Raw genomic sequence first — 19,970 nt, 5'->3', positions numbered from 1 at the left:
CTAATCTCGATTTAGGTCTCTCAGAACTACCGCAAACTAATTTTTTTTTTTAAGTTTTTCCATGCAGTTAATGACTGTTGCTCGTCTCTGAATCTCATCTACTGTTGTACTTTTTCCTTGAGAAAAACTGACAAGAAGTATGCTGTTTTCTATATAGTTGTACAATTATTTTTTTTAATGGTAAGGAATTTTGAGGTTAATTATTGTATATCACATTATACGTATTTCCAACTATTTGCTTTTTTTAATCACTACTGCATATTGAACACAATACTTTCACTGAGTTATAGATACTTTTTTCATCTTTCCATCTTTTCCCAGGTTTCAGTCAGATTGAGAAATGTGTGTAGTTCACTGTTCTTGTATTACCTTGTGCTTCTCCATATTAGATTTTACTTGCAGTTGTGGAATTCGTGACAGTTTTAGATGCATGCTGTTAATAATAAATATAACTCCTAAGTATTTGTTCAGTAGTCATAGCTTTCTTTGTTATATTCATGTTTTTATATGCTCAAAGCATTACATAGGTATTTGTGAAATGTCAATTTCACAGAAAATATTATCTGGCATTGCACATGATATACACAAATATACAGAAGTTTTTTGTTGTTTACCATTAAAAAATTATTAGGGGAACATGTGTCTCTGGCAGTAATGTGTAGCTAAGCAAAGGTAAGTTGCTTGGACACAATCTGAAGGGAACTGAGTAATAAAATACTTCTTTGGAAGTTACTTGTTTTGATATAGGACATAGAAGAAAAAGTGTAAAATGTATCTGATCTTACGTTGTTTCAGCACCATGAAACGTGATTCTACACAATTTATCTTCTGAGTAAACTACACTGGGACAGGCCACATGACTGGTTTTATTAGATACCATTTCTTTGTTGTTTAAGAGACACAGGACAAAATTAGTAATCCACATAGGAAGCATTATGGACCAAGCCTTTAGTTGTATTTGTGCCTACCTCTCCCTGAGGTACTCTTGAGTTGATGGAAGAGCTCCTAATGTAATTTAGACCTAGAAGCTTGCCTGAAATATAGGAACCTCTTGGCTACACTGAGTCACTGGGTACCTGGCTAGTCACTTCCATGCAGGATTTTTTTTTAGATTAAAGACGATTTCAACAAGTTCTTCATTAGCGTATAAGGGAAAAAACAAACACACCGAAATAAACATACAAACAAAACCCCCAAACCAACCAACGAAAAACTTAGAAGAATTTCCAATAAAAATCAGATGAGGTTTGCAGGCTTGCTATGTTCTCATCTGTGGGGCAGTACCAAAGATCATGTGCTGGATGGTATTATTGGAAGGCTGTAACGTGTCCAGTGCCTGCTCCAGGTCTCTGTAAATTTGTAGAATCATAAAATAGCAGGTTTGAAGGGACTACATGGGCTCTCCCATCTCAAGTGTCCACTTGCCCACTCAGTTTGGTGTCATTGGCAAACTTCATCAGAGTACACTTGATCCCATTGTCCAGATCACTTATGAAGATGCTGGACAGTGTTGGACTCAGTATTGATCCCCGGGGGACCCCACTCATGACAGGTAGTCAGTTTGAAAAGGAGTCATTTTCCAACACCCTCTGTGTGTGGCCTGTCAACCAGTTTCCCACCCACCACACAGACGCCTTGTCTAGACCGTAACACAGCAGTTTCCCGAGGAGGAGGCCATGGGAAACCCTACAGAAAGCCTTGGAGAAATCCAGGTAAACAATGTCCACCCCTCACTCCATGTCAAGCGAACGTGTTACTTTGTCATAGAAGGGGGTCAGTTTTGTTAAGCATGACTTGCTCCTGATGAATCCATGCTGGCTATTCCCAGTCACATGCTTAAACTGACTTGTGATTGCCCTCAGGAGGATTCATTCCATAACTTTCCCAGGGGCTGAAGTAAGATTGATGGGCCTGTAATTTCCTGGATCCTCCTTTAAGTGCTTATTGTAGATGGGGGTGGCATTAACCTTCTTCCAGTCCTCCAGGGCATATGCCAGTCTCCATGACTTCTCAAAGATTATGTGGAGTAGCCTGGCAACTGTGTCAACCAGCTCTCTTAACCCTCTTGGGTGGATACCATCAGGACTCATCTATTTCCAGGGATTGAGCTCCTGTAATATTTTCCTTATAAACTCTTCTTTTTGACATCTCTGACCAATTTCAACTTGAGCTGAGCTGTTGCTTTTCTAACTGCATCTCTGCACACTCTAGCAATGCCCTCATAGTTCTCAACAGTTATTTGTCCATATTTCTGTTTTTGGTACACTTCTCTTTTGGTTTTGAGCAGACTCAGAAGCTCACAGTTAAGCCAAGAGGGTCTCTTGCTCCATGTACTTCCGTTACCTTTAAAGGAGATGAACTGATTTTGTGCTTCCAGGTGAGCATTCTTGAAAAACTCCCAGCACTCACTAACTGCTTTATCCTCCATGGAATCTTCCCATGGAACCCCTCCCAACTGAGCTCTGCATGAGCTGAAGTTTGCTCTTCTAAAATCTAAAACGTCTGTCTTAGTACTAACCTTCAGGGTGCTCAGCAGGATTCCAAACTCCACAATATTGTGATCACTACAGCCAAGGTCATCACTAACAAAGATATTACAAAGCAGGTTTTCTTGGTTTGTGAGTAGCAAGTCCAGCCCTGCCGCATTCCTGGTTGGAGTATCTAATATTTGTATGAAGAAGCAATAGTCTATGCATTCTCATAACTTGATGGATGACATGTGAGCTGCTATTGCTCTTCTGGCAAATGTCTGGGTAGTTGAATTCACCTATGAGAAGCAGGTTCCATTGACACAAAGTTTTCTTAAGTGACTCAAATATCACTTTGTCAGCCTTACTGTGTTGGTTTGGACCTCAGTAGCAGATGTCTACTGGTAAGATTCCCCTTGGAGATGTCCCCTTGGATCTAGACCCAAGGACAATCTATAGGGCTTCCATAATCACTGTAGTGGGCTTCTGTACTTTCCAGGTTCTCCTTGACATAAAGCACAAGTCCTCCTCCTCTTCTTCCCTGCCTGTCCTTACAAAACAGCTTATAACCATCCATTGCAATCCTCCAGTAATGTGATTTGTCCCATCGTGTTTCAGTTACTCCTATAATATCATAACTTTCTGACTGTGGACGAAGCTCCAGTTCCTCCTGTTTGTTCCCCAGGCTGTGTGCATTGGTATACATACAGTTCAAGTGGTTGGTCTTCCGGTTTTCTTCTTGGGAGGCAGCTAAGGAACATTTGTCATTGTTCTGGTTGGCCTGGCTTATTCCTCAGTTGGTTGTAATGTCATGAGCACTACCACTTTGATCTTTGCCCTGAGTCCTTCAGTTTAAAGCCCACCTTACAAAGGTGGCCATCGTGCTGCCAAAGATTCCCATGCCTTTTCTAGCCAGGTGAATCCCACCCCTTCCTAACAGGCTATAGTCATTGTGGGGTATCTGATTGCCATAAAAGTTAAAACTCTCTTGATGGCACCAGCCACAAAGCTGGAAGTTGATTTTCATTATATGTCTATTTCTGGTTGCACTCCTTCCTCTAACAGGTAAAATGAAAGAAAAGGTAACTTGGGCATCAATACTTTCTGCTTTCACCCCAAGGCCTTGTGGTCTTCCTTGATTCTGCCCAGGTTCTGGCTTGTGATATAATTCATGCCCACATGAAAGAGTAGCAATGGATAATAACCTGTGCATCTGACAAGTTGTGGCATCCTCTCAGCAATGTAGAATCACAGAATAATTTTGGTTTGAAGAGACCCTCAAGATCATTGAGTCCAACTGTTAGCCTAACACTGGCATTACACCACGTCCCTAAGAACCTAATTTACATGTTTTTTAAACACCCCCAGGGATGGTGATTCAACTGCTTCCCTGGGAAGCCTGTTCAAATGCCTGACAACCCTTTTCATGAAGAAATTTTTTGTAATATCCAGTCTAAACCTCCCTTGGCCAACTTGAGGCTGTTTCCTCTTGTCCTATCACTTGCTACTTGGGAGACGAACACCGTCCATGCTACAACCTCCTTTCAGGCAATTGTAGAGAGTGATAGGTTCTCCCCTCAGTCTCCTTTCTTCTAGGCCTAACAGCCTCAGTTCCTTCAGCTGCTCCTCATAAAGTTTGTACTTCAGACCCTTCACCATTTTGGACCTTAGCTCCCAGAAGACAGCAAACCTTTCGTGACTCTGTGTCAGGCTGGCAGATGGGCCCCTCAGTCTTCCTTAATAGACAGTCACTGAACATGAGCACTAGTAATTTCTTTTTTGTGGTATCCACTGTGCACTGCTGTGATCATTTCTTTTTGCACACCTTCCTCACGGGTGTCTATATCTGTTGAAGCTTCATATCTGTTTGTTTTGTTGCAATGCTAGAAAGTGGGGACCAAAGCCAAGTCCCACTGTTGTGGGTCACGAGGGTTCAAGGTGCCTTGTTCTCTGCAGTGTTTGCCACTGGCATATGGTTCTGAAACCAATTATCTATCTCAGCCTTGGCGCTTCTAGTACTGTGCAGCCCATTAGATGTTCCCTGCAACTCAGCCACCCGATGTTGCACATCACCAGCCTGTGCACATCTTTTCAAGTACTTACATTTTAGCATAAGAAGGGTCTAGACGCTAACTACAACCTACCACTTGTAGTGATGTCTCCTTCCTTATGTCGTCTGGGTGAAAGTACCAGACCTCCCATGGGGCTTTTCCTGTAGAAACATAGGTTTTAACTCTGAGGTGAGTGCCCACAATAATGGGAGCATGTGAGGTTCTCTTGAGCTGGTAGGGTGACTACACTCTCCCTGCGCACCCACCCATGAGACCTGCTGTACAAACTGCTGTGCCATGCTCTGGCTGATGTGCCATGCCCTGTTTGCCCGCCCCTGGTCCCCGAGCTCCTGGGTGGCTCTTTACAGGTGTGGGGTTGGTCACCATTGCTCTGGCAACACCCAGGTCTTGACAGTGTCTCCCGTGAGGGAGCTGCCATCTCCTGGCGGGTCTCTCCACTGCCCTGGCATTTTCCTGCCTCAGGAAAACCCTCAGTGCACAAAGATGTGCTGCTCTGCTGCAGACCAGGTCAGCTTCGGAGCAGCTCCCTTCAGCGACTGACAGTTCCACGGCACAGGGAATTCTTGTCGTAAAATGAGTCTCGAAAGCCCAGCATCATTACAGGCTTTCATAGTAAGTACATGACTAAGTATTCAGTTATATTTTTATTAGCAGACACTTAACAAGAACAATCACCAATCACCAGTTTAATACCTTAAATTACTTGGACACACTCAAGTGACTTGGACACAGCCTGAATGGAGTAATGCAAAATAGCAATGAATCATTAAAACCCACAAGTCATAGCCTCATGCTTTTAACTGCATTAAGTTCTTAGAAAGTAGCAAAATGCCTATTTGTGCAAATAATACACCCACTGTATGTATAATGTATATGCCATCCTTCAGCTTTCTCATCCAGATCAAGAAAAGATCTCTCCCACATCTGAATCTTATACTAAAATTAGCTATATTTCTAATTTTTACATGTTTCTATTAGAGTGAGACATAAAGCATCCTAGAAACTTTGTTATAGTATAGAAAGGAAAGAATCTTTTGGGAAGGGATGAACTCAGAATTTTTCCTGTTAGGTTTGTCACCACCTCAAAGAAATTATGTAAAAAGGCCCTACATCTATCTATCAGCACTATGAGAAAGGAAAGAAGAGGAGGGAAAGTTTACTATAGCCCTAGCAAGCCACAAAGCTGTAAACTGTTGTGTTCAGTTGTTGGGAACGTTCTTAATTGTAGGTTTGTGTACTATCAGTTTTATGTTAAGTGGTCTGTGGCATTACAAGAGAAATAATTTTGATGACAGACATTTTGCAACAGTTTGCTTAACTAGATAAGGTCTAATTCCAGACCAGATATGTCTCCATTTTGACTTTCCAGAATTCAGGGATTTTCTTTATGAAACTCCTGCTTCAAGACCAGACAAATACAGTTCCACGTTTCAGGGTTCTCCTGCTTGGTAGGCAATTAGTGGTATTTGTCAAACTGCTTGTGCCAGCACCACAGCAGGCAAGAATCTTGTGCATCTTAGTGAAGTTAGTCCATGTCAGGGCAAAAAGATCTACCGTTCCTGTTTCTAAAGCAAAAGAACAGGGAGGTGTTCATTCCTGGTATCATAGGCTCACAGATCACAAACACTCTGACCTCTGTTGCTAGAGTCAGAATGTCTTTTCCCCCTTAATATTCTATCTTACACTTACATTTACAAGCAAGCTCATTTCTGGCTGAGGTTCCACAAAAGTCTTGTTTCAAAGAATATCAGGCTATATCTGTTCAATCTGGCATAGAAAGCTGTTGTCATTGCCCAGTACCAATATAGATGAGGTGAAATTATTTCATCATTAATCTTCAAAATGGTGCTATTGTAGTAGGTTAGAGTCATAGGACCACATTCTTAGCTTCACTAGAATGTTTTTCTTGTATCATTTTTCTTACTATTTATTTTGCTTCTGTCAATATTACCTGGTTCTCTTCTACTAACTCTTCAAATATGCTTGGTATCTTTTTTTCTTTCAAGGGAACGGCTACTGTTTTATCAATGTAAAACAAAACCATCAACTAGTGGGTTATAGTTCTTTATTTTTGCTGTCGTCTTTGCTTATAATATCTTTTTTGAGTTGCTAAAGAATAAAAAATTTCCTTCTCTTTTGGGTGTTTTCCCTTTGCAAACAGTAATTTACTCTGGGTTTCAGAACGAGTTCAAATGAACATATTCAGCTTTTAAAATCAGAAGAATAACTTCATAAGCTACAGTGTATTGCCATGGCAAACAGAATAATTGTATATATTAAATCATAATTAAGATGGTACCATTTGACTAGTATCTCTTCAATTGTTGTTGCATCTTGGAGCAGAAATGAAAATAAGTTTATAGTTTTGTCTCTATTCTGTTGAGAAAGTGAATAATTTTGGTAATCTCTTGGTGAAGGAACAGAATATATCTTAAAAGGGTCTTATGATGTATTCCAACCCAAACTTTCTGGAGACATTAGTTAATGTTTGTTGCTGCTGATGTTGCTGCTCTTCCTCTTCTAATGGTTTTAACTAAAACATATGAAGGGCATGCACCCAAGGTGAGCTACTGGATCCATTTAAGTTGATAAACATATAATAGGCTTTTGGTAGAGCACATTTTTCCCTTCTAACATGCATCCTTAGTTTACAAGTTTAGGAGGTTTGAAGATTAGAAGATTTTATGATGGCAAAGTACGATAATATAAGCAGACCATGTGTAACTGTGGCAGTAATACTATGAAAATGTAATGTAACTAGTGAATATAAATTTATTTTTTGATACAGAGACTTGTTTTGGATTCAGCCTAGGATAATTAATTTAATGTACGTGACTCAGCTTTTGGCATGGAACAACTCCTGTGCTTAAACACATGATCCACACATTTAGGGATTTTAGCTATACAAAGATAGTCCTGCTGTTATTGCTACATGGTTCTTCAGTCACCTGTGAATCATGAATACCCACTATTTTTGTGAATATTGAGTATGCAGCCAGCTTTCTAATTCTTTGCAGACCTGCTGAAAGGTTTGTGTGTATAAAAAACTGCTCTAATAAAAAGCAAAGTCCCTTTCTATGAACTTTTTATGCTTAGATCATCATAGCTGTAATTCCTCTGTTAGACTTTAAACATTAGGTGTTTGAATGATGGTAATGCTCAGAACATGAAAGGGGATAATGTTAAACTCCCAAGTAAACAGTGTGGCACCAGAATAACAGCATCTGTTTGTGGATTAACTCTGTAAAAGATTTAGGATTTTAGCACTGCAATATCAGAATAGTGCCATTTGGGTGAAGACTTGCTTCTATTGATATGTACATTTCTTGGATTTAGTTTATCATTTTACCACCAAATGAAATGCTGTTTGAAGTAGCGCATTTTTATGCTTTGGAGGGTTTTGTCACAAAATACCTGAACGGTATCCTGTTACTAAGGGATGGGGTTGACTGTTAAACACCTTTGCCTCCTCAAGTTTAAGCATCCGGTCTGGAAGTCTGATAGTGGACTGGACTATAAATATACACGTATGTCTTAATGACAAATATATTCTGCCTCTAAAGATGTTTGTACCATGTTTCTTTAATTGGTGCTTTTCTCCAGGAATGTCAATGAGATTATGGAAGAGGTTACGCTTACAGCTGTGTGAAAGAAAAGCTCAGGACTTTGTTTGAATGCAGGAGATCCAAGTGGGCAACTGTGCAGTTCACACCTAGGGTGCTCCTTTGTCACACATCCCATAGTGCTTTCAGCAAGCCAACAAGATGCTGAGTGCCAATCTATGCGTTTTGGGAGACAACATATACAATAACCTGATCCTACTAAAGTGGTACAAATTTTCTTTGAATTCACAGAGTCAGAAATTTCTGGGCAAAAGCATATTTGTAATGCATTGATACACATTTCCAGATTAATCCTTTGTATGTCTTGCCATACATTGATTTTGATGGGATGCTGTTTCTGTCACAGGATATTTACATGTAGTTGAAGAATACAATATTTTTGTGGTAAGGCTTGACATGAATCTACACCTTTTCATTTTTTGGTGCTGAGTAGTTGGCAACTCATTATATACTTGTATGCAACCTTATCAATAAATCCCTTTCATGGCAAAAAAGCAGAACAGAAATAAAACCACACCCATTAATCAAAAAACCTGTTCAGCCCAGGGCATGGTGTCCTTTACTTTCAACTGAAGGTTTAACTGTCACAGGGAAAGAGAAGCAGTGGAGTTCTACAGTGTTATCTGGATTATTTCTATGAAGAAACTTATTAAGATAAACAAAAAGGGGCAGCTTGTCAAATAAAAATTACAACAGTGATTAAACATAAAAACCACAATAAGTGGTTCCAGGTAGCCAGACTATCAAATATAGCTATTTTTAAAAATGGAACTAGCACAAAGCCTACATACTGATTGAGTCAAAGTCACATAATAGAGGAAAATTGCAAAAATCAACATCAAGCTAAAATAAATTTATAGTGTAAAAATGGTAAGGGGGTCATGCTTGTTTGAAAATGAAATGTTATAAAATGTGCAAAAATCCATCAGTCCTTCAAGAAGAAATAAAATACACACAATTTCCTTTAGAAAATATACATAGCTGCCATAATTTCCAATGCATCATACATCATGAGTGTTTTTTGCTAACTTATCAGAGATAGATTAAATAAAAACTCTATTAGGCTTCAACATAATATAGAAAATTGATAGGTTTTATTAAAGATCATCCTAAAAGAACAAGTACCAAGGACTTGCAGTTTGCACAATATAATCATGGCTCCATATATTCTGTGGCATGCTGAACCAAAATTTATGTGGCCTTATATTTTGTTCGTACACGTTTATGGGAGTAGCACCTCCTGAAAAATGTAGGTTTTCATCTAATCAAGTATTAAAACATTCTGTTTTCAATACGATATGAAAAATGGCAGAAACACCTTTATTACAAAATTTGCTATATTAATGTTAGTTTTAATATTTAATACAATAAAACACTTAGGAAAACATCCAAAACTAGTTGTTGTGGTTGAAGAAATACCATTTTACCACCTAGTGTTAATGTTACTGAGTTGTTTCAGCATGATGGTTGACTGCTTGTGAAAGTGAAGTGTTTAGGAACCTGAGTGAACAGTGATGTCAATTTGTTTTAAAATAATCTGCTGCTTGGTGTTTATAGACTGTGTCTTTTCTGCTTTGGGTATGGTTTGAGAACATTTTGGGTGGCATTTAAGCCTGTGGGACGTTGTTTAAATTCTGTGCTTGCTAAATTCCTCGTGGGTAGTTTGTTGAAAGTAGCATATCAGCAGTTTTAGTAAATTGTTCTGAGTGCAGAGCAACTTGAAAAACGTGCTTGGAATCTGGAATTTTGACAGTAATTTGAAATCATGAAGTAAATGCAGTGTAAAAATGTTGCCAAGTATTTCCCCTGTTCTCTCGATCGCAAAGATCTAGAAGAATCACTCTGCTTTCCTTGTGCAAAGGAAGGTTCTGTGTTGTTGGAAAAAAGATTCAGTATCTAGAAAATTTACAGTGTAGGAGTGAGTGTTCATCACTAGTAGTCAGTACTCAAAATGACAAAATGGTTTGGAAATATGAAGTGTCAGAATAAAATGTGTGCTTACCTGTTCTGAATCAGGATGGAGAAATTTCCATGGTAATGCCTCTCTAAGGCTGTTTTAACGCAGCGGTGGGCAGATTTCAAAATTATGTCTTTGACTTTAGAAACTCTGAACCTCTGTTATGTTTTTGAAAAATAAACTTAATTATGTAGTCATTTGCAATACGATATCTTCAGTAAGTCTCCCTGAAAAGATTTCCCAAATTTTAAGGTCTGGCAGAAATAAGAGGTTATATCTAGAAAACAACACCAACCAAGCCAAGCCCCCACATACAAAAAAATGGCAAGGGTAAATTAAGATCAAAGTCTGGCCATATTGCAGTAAGAAAAATTTTGGCCATAAAACATAAGAAAACAAGACTTGATTCTTAAATAATAATAATAACAATAACAACAATAATAACAGGGATAGAGAATGTATTTTATTGCTTTCTATTTTTTCTTGATTTATACTGTTGCTTGCATTTTGCTCACTTTGGAAGTGCAAAATGTATTTGGATTGGGGTTTTTGGTTCCTAATTCTTTTCTACATTCTAAGAAACCTTCAGGTAAATGCCAATTTATTTTGTTTTCCTATTTTCTTTTCTGTATTAGATTCTGTAGAGCTAGATCATGATGGTGACAAATTATTAGAAGCTCAGAGACATAATTTCCATTCTAAAGTACTATTCTGTTAACATTTGTACTTCTTTGACATTCACTTTAGCCAGCTGCATGGTTTTATGAACACTGGTAGTGTGAATAATTGATTCAGTACACAGAGAGCTTTATTTAACACATTTATTTCTTTAACAGGTGTATTTCACATTTGCAGTTAACCTTCATTGCAATAAAGGTTTATTAGTTAAAAATGTAATTCCTTTGAAAAATATTCAAATAAAATGCTCTGGTGCACTTAATAGATATTTAGTTTGCAGTATGGAAGATGTATTTTTTTAAGATCTTTGAAAAATATTGGACCAAATTTTCTGTTTGCTTAAACTGGAAGTTTCCTTTCCTAAGAGTCTGCTAACAATACACTGTCAGTGTATAACAGAGTTATAGCAAAGGATATCTATGAAATTTTTGATCTGAGTTATAAAATCTCTGATTTGAGATGGGTAAGCTGGCATCTATTAATTATCAAAGCTATGTTTTTTCACGTTAGACTGTAGTTCATATGTAACCTAGGAAGGAAACAATTAATTGTCTGGTTCCAGTCTTTGTGTCATCTGGCACCATAGGTTTTTTAAGAATGAAAATTTGATTCAAAACCATGACAGGGTTAGCAAGTTGATAAACACTTTGGGATGTAGTTATTTCTTAAATCCTTTTTTCCTATAAAATGATGACTAAGAGACAGGGCTGGCAAAAGTTTGAGTAAAAAAATAATGCAATTCTTATTTTTCTAAGTGCTTTGCAACAAATAAGAATGTTTGATGAATGAAATGTCTTCTTGTATTTGCAAAATGTAACTAAAATAAAACACCACTCTTTTTCTAGCTAAGTAACCTGAAACAAGTCACGGTTGTGGACCTGTCAGCAAACAAGTTCCATTCTATTCCAATTTGTGTACTCCGGATGTCTAATTTGCAGTGGTTGGATATTAGCAGCAACAACCTGAAAGATCTCCCAGAAGACATAGACAGGTAGTTTATGTTTTAATTCATTGACAGGCTTGTGAACTATCATGCAAATCTGGAAAGTAACAAGCTTCCAAGGGACACCATTAATGAAAAATCACATTAAAAAATCACATTTCGAAATGCATCAGATAATTTTGCATGTAAGCTTTACCATTACTATTGGTCAACTATGTCAGAGAACAGAAACTACATTTTCTAGCTCATTGATGGCAGATTGCACAGCCAGTGCCTCTACTGTTCAGTTGACTAATTATATTTTCTGCTGTGTTCATGATAATTTGTCATTATATACAAGCGTTATTATTTGGGAAGTTCACGGGGCATACTTTGCCCCATTTTCAGCAAAGGGGACTCACCATACAGAGTTGGCAAGAGTTTATTTCTGGAGGGTAGGTGGAGCGGAAGAAAAGATGGACTAGAGCATATTTAAGTTACTGAAAGAACCTGATAAACTTTGGCAGTAAAGCAGAAAAATATTGATAAGAAAAACAAACAAACAAAAAATACAAACTAAACCAAAACTCTGACAGTCCTCCCCTCTTACCTATACTCAGTCTCTCAACTTAGGGATCCACTAGAAATAATTAAAAAAAAAAAAAATAATTCTGATCCCTTTAATGGGACTTAGTAGCCTGAGAAAACACTGTTCTTACCTCTGGACCTACTAATTCACTCTGGCATGCTGTTGTAACTTACTTCACAAAACTTTACATAGCCATAAGTAAACCAAAACACAAATTAACTGAAGTCTGTATTTTAAAAAAATGGATTATTTATTGATATGGGAATAGAAATCCCTGAGGCAGAAGAAACTTCACAGAAAACTCATTCAACCTTAACTTTCACAAGACCTTTGTTGCTGGGCAAAAAGTCTTTTCTGGGGCATTGTGTAATCACAGATCTCTCTGGCAGCAGGGCTGAAGTCTTAATTTGTATTAATACTTCACCTGCTCTAGCCACAACAGCATAAGCCTGCCATTTTTTTTCTTCCAGGGGATTTGAGCAGAGATTTGATTAACTTCAAAGAGCTTCTAAGAGGGTATTTTTATTTTATGGGAGAATACTCACTCAATTTGAGGGTCATTTTTTCCTGTAACTTATATATATTTCTCTACCTCTAAAATATTCCTTTCCTACATTTCATCTTCTCCATTTTGTACTGAGTTGCCAGCCTCAATACTAAAGCATCATAACCAGACACCATGAAATAAGGTTTTGTTTGCTTGACTTTGGGTTTTGAATTTTGGGATCTCTGGGGCTTATGTGTATTCTGAAGACTAGAATTTATCAGGATAACCCCAACCCCAATAAACAGATTTATTCAGATTCACGATTTCAATGCCTGCAGTGTTGAAGAACCTCAATGAACTATAATGAATTCTGCGATTAAAAAAGATGAGTTGGCAGTAAATTGAAGCCTTAGCCTGAATTCAAAGAAACCATATGGGCCTGATAAGAGGTAGCCTGCAACAGTGTTTTAGGAATGGACCTTTCTGGTCAAATGAGAGAAACTTGTTTCATCAGTTTGCTATGCTTTTTGTCTTCTATATACTCCAAGAGAAAAATGCTGGCCACAAGCTACTATTGCATTAGGAAAAGCCAGGGGAAATAAAATAAAATAAGCCAAATGCCTTCCTCCACGAAACATTGTCATTAAATTAATTTCAGTGGGACAACTTGCAAGAAGCATATGACCAGGAGCTGGTCTTTCTCTTGCTCCCCACAGTACTAATTACTAGTGAAAAACAATAGATGGGAAAATGCTGCCTAGCACAGCTGTATCTAGTTCATAGAAACTAGCATATGGGTAAGGTGTGAGCTGGTGACCCATATTTTTCATTAGTTCTGGGATACACATGGTAGGGCTTTAGATCATATTCTGTCAACATCTTCTGTATGAAAGCACAGCAATTTTTGTAACCTTTTGTGTTGGGCATGCTTCTGAGTACTTGTCAGAGGTATGCTATTAATATCTATAATGAACCATGAACCATGACTGGAAGTTTCCATTAAAGTTGATGACAGCTTATGAAAGTGTGGTATGAGTAATTTTTGAGAAGCCAAAGCTGGCGCATGTAATTGTTCTTTTATACAAGATTAAGTCTGCCTTGCTGTTTTGCATAGATGCTCCTGTCTGAAACAAATATTTTAAGTTATCTTTATCTTTTACATTTTCACAGGTTAGATCAACTGCAGACACTTCTCCTACAGAAAAACAAGTTGACTTATCTTCCACGAGCTCTGGTCAATATGACAAAGCTCAGTTTGCTAGTTGTCAGTGGCGATGACCTGGTTGAGATACCCACAGCTGTCTGTGAGTCAACCACAGGTTTAAAGTAAGTAAAAGTGAGAGAGAAAGGAATATGTACAAAGATAAGGTAGATGCACACAGGAGAAATTCTTTCACAAGCATCAGTTTCTTCCATACCTGATGATGAAATTCCGACATAATTTATATTCAAGCCTTTATGGAGGCTCTAGAGGGATTGGAAACCGCAGAGGAGCTGCAGCATTCTGATTTTCATCTGCCAGTTTTCCACCCTGTGCATCTGTATACCTACACTGCTATTCTGTGTAGACTTGGTCATAGCAGGTTTGCCTCTGGAGTTGCAAAGCTGTGCCCCAGTGTGAGACCAGTGGCAGTTAGGTATTCACAAGCTCTGTGCTGTCAAAAGTATTCTACTAGGAGTGGGAGACATGGCCAGTTAAAAGACTGAGCAGTGTCACATGAATTTAGTAGTTCATGCATGCTTTGTTGTGGAACAGCACCTTGTTGCTGCATGCAGGGTAAGACTAATAGGCCATTTATTTTGCAATTACAATGACCTTGCATTTCTGCAGGTGATGTTTGATTGTGAAACCATTTGAAACTCTACGCAAGGTCTGTCTGTGATAGAGTTAACTTTCTCCTTAGCAGTCCTTATAGTGCTTGGCATTTTATTTGTAGCTAAAATGGTGTGTTCACCAAGGTCTCTGACAGCTGTTAGGCAGTGCTGCCACAGTATCGAGGTTGTCCCTCCAAACCACCCTCACAAGGATCAGTAGTCTGAGGATAAGCAAAGGTTGGAATGGGACACAGCTGGGATACATGATTTAAACTGACCAAAGGGATATTTCATACCATATGATGTCATACTCAGCAATAAAAGCTAGGAGAAAGGAGAAAGGATATGGGTCATTTGTTATCTTCCAAAGCAGCTGTTATGCATACTGAGTCCCTGCTTCCCAGGAAGTTTATGGACATCACCTGTTGATGAAAAGTAGAGAATATTCACTTTGCTTTGCTTCCATGCATGGGTTTTGTTTTTCTTCATAAAGCTGTCTTTATTACAACCTATGAGTTTTTCATCTTATATTCTCCCTCTGTCCTGAGGAAGGGGAGCAGAGAACTGCATGGTGGGCACCTGGCCATCCAAGGTCAGTTGTGCACAGACTTACAGAAATCCATGAGACTTTAAAAAGCAGTGATTTGTTAGAACATTTGTTCTTTGGAAAGTAACAATTATTGGGTTTGTTGTTGTTTTTTTTTTTTTTTTTTTTCCTTCTTGGTGGGGTAACATCATCAGACATTTTCAGAATACTGTGCACTTAATTTACACACTATATAAGTTGTTTATTTAACCATCTAGTTTTTCACCAACAACGTGCACCTTTAGGAAATTTACAAATACAACATAATACATGTCTAGTCATGCATTGTAAAAGAGAAGTAATATAACAAACAACTGAAAAGTGGAGATACATATTGTCAGCTAAGTGATATTAGCAAAATTCTAGATTGCTGGGCAATGTTGCTAGAATGGAGTTCATACTTTTCATTAACAGATGTGAAATTACAGTGTACTCTGTCAGAAGTTTCACAATAAACAAATATACCTGTTACTGCAAAGAATGATTTATGTAGACAGGCAAAAAGATAAATCTGATCATTCTTATATGGAGAGTACAGAGAAGGTGCCACTTGAAAACTTTCTAATTATAGATGGATCCTAAAAATGTCATAATGCAAAAAAATGAGAAAATATTCTCTACGTTTCTCCTTCTGGCTGTAGTAGCAACTTGTAAAACATTTATGTTGTCCAGTGGTGTTCCTAAAACTGTTGCATACATTCTTGTGCTTCTCTCTAGATTCATAAGTCTCAAGGACAGCCCAGCTGAAACTATTGTATGTGAGGACACCGAAGAAATTATAGAAAGTGAACGTGAACGGGAGCAATTTGAGAAAGAGTTTATGAAAGCATACATTGAAGACCTAAAGGAAAGGGGTATGTGTTAACTTGCAATAAACTTCCAGCTATCTTGGATATAACTGCAGACACATATTGGGAACATTAATTTTTAAGAGTACAAGCAATATACCCTTAAACTGTAATTGTCTGTTATGGTATAAATTAGACTAAAAGTAAAAATTACAAATGTGTTTTGTTAACAGCTTGCACCTTAACCAAAATACTTGATATTGAAAAAAAAAATAGAGGTGTGTTTGTACATGCATAAATCTTAATTTAATTATAATGTATGCAATGACTATCCTCATTCTCCAGATTTCCTTAGCTCTCTTGGAATTAGCATTAGTGATTTTGAATTCTTGCAGAAATGCTTCTCCTCCTCAAAAAAACAGTGTGTGTATGAAATGCTCTTCTCATTCACAGAACATTCTTTAACAATGTATCTACACCAATGTACCTACTTCAATGCACTAATTATTCAACTACTGTAAAATTATTATAGTAAAAAATCTGCTTTTGTCTTTATTGCTCAGTACCTGAAAGTTTACATATTACTTTATTCTGCTATTCTGTCTTATATTTACCATAATTAAGTAACTGTCAGTGTCTCGAGTCTCGTTTAGTAAAAAATGTTAGGACACAAAGGGAAAATTTCCTGTGAGCTAAAATACCCTATAGACTGTTAAAATCTCCTTGAGAGTTGGTGCGTAGAAATTAATTTTTGTGTAATTAATCTTACAGTCTCTTTTCATTCTTTACATTTCATGTAAATGAACTCTATAGTAGTCCTACAAGACCTCATAAAAAGATATGTAAAGAAAGGCCACATGATGTGGCTGCATATACTTTTCATGTTCTGATACTGGACTTTTGTTCCTTAATGTCCATAAGCTGCACACTTGAGTATTCAAGCTGCCTAATTCTAAAGCAAAGCCTCCTATAAAAGTGCCAGATTCTGATAACGGTAGCAACAGTGGTTAAAATGGAGAGAAGGAATGGAGGAAAAGTTGAGATCATATTGGCTTTAGAGATACTTACGAAATATGTAGTGATGGAATTGTGTTTACATACTTATGTCTGCCAGGCTGCCTGAAACCTGCATTTGGTCCTGTCAGGTACATGCCAGCTTTATACTCCTTTGGGGCAAAGCAACTCAGGGATACACTTTTCTGCCTTCCTAGACAAAACTTATCTCTGTGCTTTTTACGATGATGTTGGATCACGAATCACTTCTGGATTTCCAGCTTCTGAACTCTTGTGCTATAGATTATGCCAGTAGTTGCTTTTGAAAAGGAGACAGGAGAAAGAATATCTTCTGTATAATAAAAGCCAGCAGAATTTTGGAAAGATAGCACAGAGATCATTTGTAGAGTACCTTTGAAATGAAACCAAACCTAGCTTTTTCTACCTAAGGGCTGCATTTATTTGTGCTGAAGTCTGAGATGTGTTTCTTTTTTCTCTTTTTACAGATTCTGCTCCATCCTATACTAAAAAGGTCTTGCTCAGTCTACAGCTCTGAAGATCAAAAATCTCTAAATCACTAGTGAATATCAGAATACCTCCATTTTTATCCACCTGAATAGAAAACACTGGAAAACATACATGGCCAGAAGCACTTCAAAATCATCATGAAAGTTGCTCCCAGTAAACACAGTTTAAAAAAACAAAAGCGCAGCAGAACCTTCATAACATGCTGTTTCACCTTTTAAATCAACATATTTATTTTCCAGTCCACAGTAAGAGCCATTAATTTACATACAGACCTGCTGAAAGTAAATATTCACTGTAATGATGGATACACGGGGACAGATGCCCTCAGGATGAAGACACTGTACATTGTATTTGAAACAGTGGAACATAAGTCATAATATTAAAAAGATATTTGATTTTATAAAAGGGGATAATATAGAAATTAAATAATGTAGAAAATGAATACAATCTCTTGTATTCTCAAGACCAAATCACACATTTCATTTTTTACAATATTTGAAGTGCAAACACCTAATAGATATTTGTTTGCACTTATTTTTCTGTTCTTCAAGGAAATTCTCCTCTTCAATATTTTCAGTCTAGACAAGTTTCAACGATTTTATATATATAAACTGTAGCAATTCTGCTGCTTTTTTGAAGCATATTATAAGCTTTTCCCTTTTTGCAAACTCAAGTGCCAATATGACTGAAACTTCTGTGCTAAGCAGCCTAATAATACAGCAGTGTATTAAGCAAAACTTTAAGGACTAAGCAGTATGAACAAATAATATTAGCAAAATTGTGACAAACATCTTCTACTAATTGTTTCAGATTACAGGATTTTGCGAACATTTATTGGGATTTACCAAGTTGTATAAGAATGAGTTTGCTGGATAAAAGGTTTTGTTGCTTGCTATTTAATAATCCGTTGTTATAACTATGTAAGTGTATATACTGTAGAATTTCAGAAAGCTAGCTTTACTTTTGTTTGTTTGTTTGTTTAATAAATCAGTACTTTTTATTCTAAAAAGACTGAGATTTTGACAATTTAGGCTCAAATTAGACAACTTAAATAGTTATAAACTTATGACTGTACTTAGGGGAAACAATATTTACATCTTGCTTTTTTATTATAGATGAGCTATGTCCAATTTTGTGCAGCAGAGTGCCACTTATGTCTGTCAGATTTAAAAACAAAGCAACAAAGGATGTGGTCCTTAAAACTCCATATAAAAACACTGCATTTGATGTTTTCTTTCCTTTTTGCCCTTAATTTGTCTGAAAGAAAAGAATTTGTGTATTATTTATGCCAGGGACAAACTCCTGCAGTTACATGACTGTCCAAAATGAAATCCTCTAGAGTTGGTTTCTAGCTGTTAACGCTGCTTTTAAAAAAGTCTTGGAACAAAGAGAATGTTTCAAAAAATTGCAAGAAAAATTGACATTGTTCTGAAACAGAATAATGAAAGATCTGATTTTTTTTTTTATTATGAAGATGTTAAAACATGATTAAATCTTGACAGCCAAAGTGGGCTTAAAAAAATCAGTGTATCTGAAACTGCCCTATCAAGCTTACACTTAGTGAAATCATAAATTTGGTTGATTAGGTATTTATTAATATTGAAGTAATAAACTTCTGTGATACATCTGAATTGGCATTCCTTGAAATTCTATTACTGGAGTTGTATTACAGTCTAGTAGGACCCACTGAAAATCATACGAATGGAAATCACAACTGCTGTATTTACAGAATGGAGATGTCCACTATGGGAGTTGTAACTTTAAGAAAAACTAGCAGTGTAAATATAATTAATAAACAATAGCTCCCAGTGCAAATTCTAGCTTCAGAATTGTTGGATATATAAACAGAAGGTGCTTAAGTAGACAAGTTGTATCAGTACTTGTGCTCTTAATCTTACTTGAAAGATTTCTGCACTTCACAGATAAGAGTGATGAAGATAAAATGGGAAACATTCAGAAGAACACCAGTAGCATAAATACAAAACCTGTTATTTTTAAGTTCATTGAAAGGTGAACAAGTCCATTTGCTTGTCAGTGTTTATCAATAAAAATTCATAGTATAAACCCAGCATTTTTTTATTTGCAGGAGACAAATGTAAGGCCAAAGACTAGAGCTTGAATTCACAGATTTGAACTGGAAACAAAAGGCCAGCTGTCCCAACAGTGCGGCATCGCTTGACAAATGCGTTGACCTGCAGGAGAGGGTCATGCCGGCGAGGAGACGCAGCTTCATTTAGTGGCTGCAGTGGGTGTCCCCACAGGCTGCCGTGGGGCCTGCTCCTGGGCAGCACCTGGGCTGGGCTGGGCATCTGCTCCAGCCACTGGGGCTCACAGTCCAGGCTGCTGGGAAGCTGCTGGCTGGCTGTCGGCTTTGCAGCTGAGAAGTGCTCAGCATCAGTTGTCCCTGGGCCACGGTGTTTTCCTGGGCTTGTGGGGACTCATGTCCCACCCTGCCCAAGGCAGC

The 19,970-nt window shown here is 37.5% G+C and overlaps 1 protein-coding gene across 2 annotated transcripts in view; it reads left to right on the top strand.

Moving 5' to 3' along the window:
* The window catches only part of LRRC2 (leucine rich repeat containing 2), a 71,927-nt gene extending 52,357 nt beyond the window's left edge, over window positions 1-19,570 (top strand). For both annotated transcript variants that reach the window (XM_021293198.2, XM_065045790.1), the window contains 4 exons: window positions 11,644-11,789; window positions 13,967-14,122; window positions 15,915-16,051; window positions 17,485-19,570. In XM_021293198.2, coding sequence (XP_021148873.2) covers window positions 11,644-11,789; window positions 13,967-14,122; window positions 15,915-16,051; window positions 17,485-17,534 — 489 coding nt within the window. In that variant the 3' untranslated portion in view covers window positions 17,535-19,570. The remainder of the gene's footprint in view (window positions 1-11,643; window positions 11,790-13,966; window positions 14,123-15,914; window positions 16,052-17,484) is intronic.
* Window positions 19,571-19,970: the final 400 nt, after the last annotated feature.

Source organism: Columba livia, chromosome Z (assembly GCF_036013475.1).
Source record: "Columba livia isolate bColLiv1 breed racing homer chromosome Z, bColLiv1.pat.W.v2, whole genome shotgun sequence".
In the NCBI taxonomy this organism is placed as follows: Eukaryota; Metazoa; Chordata; class Aves; order Columbiformes; family Columbidae; genus Columba; species Columba livia.
This window is presented reverse-complemented; position numbering and strand designations above follow the sequence as displayed.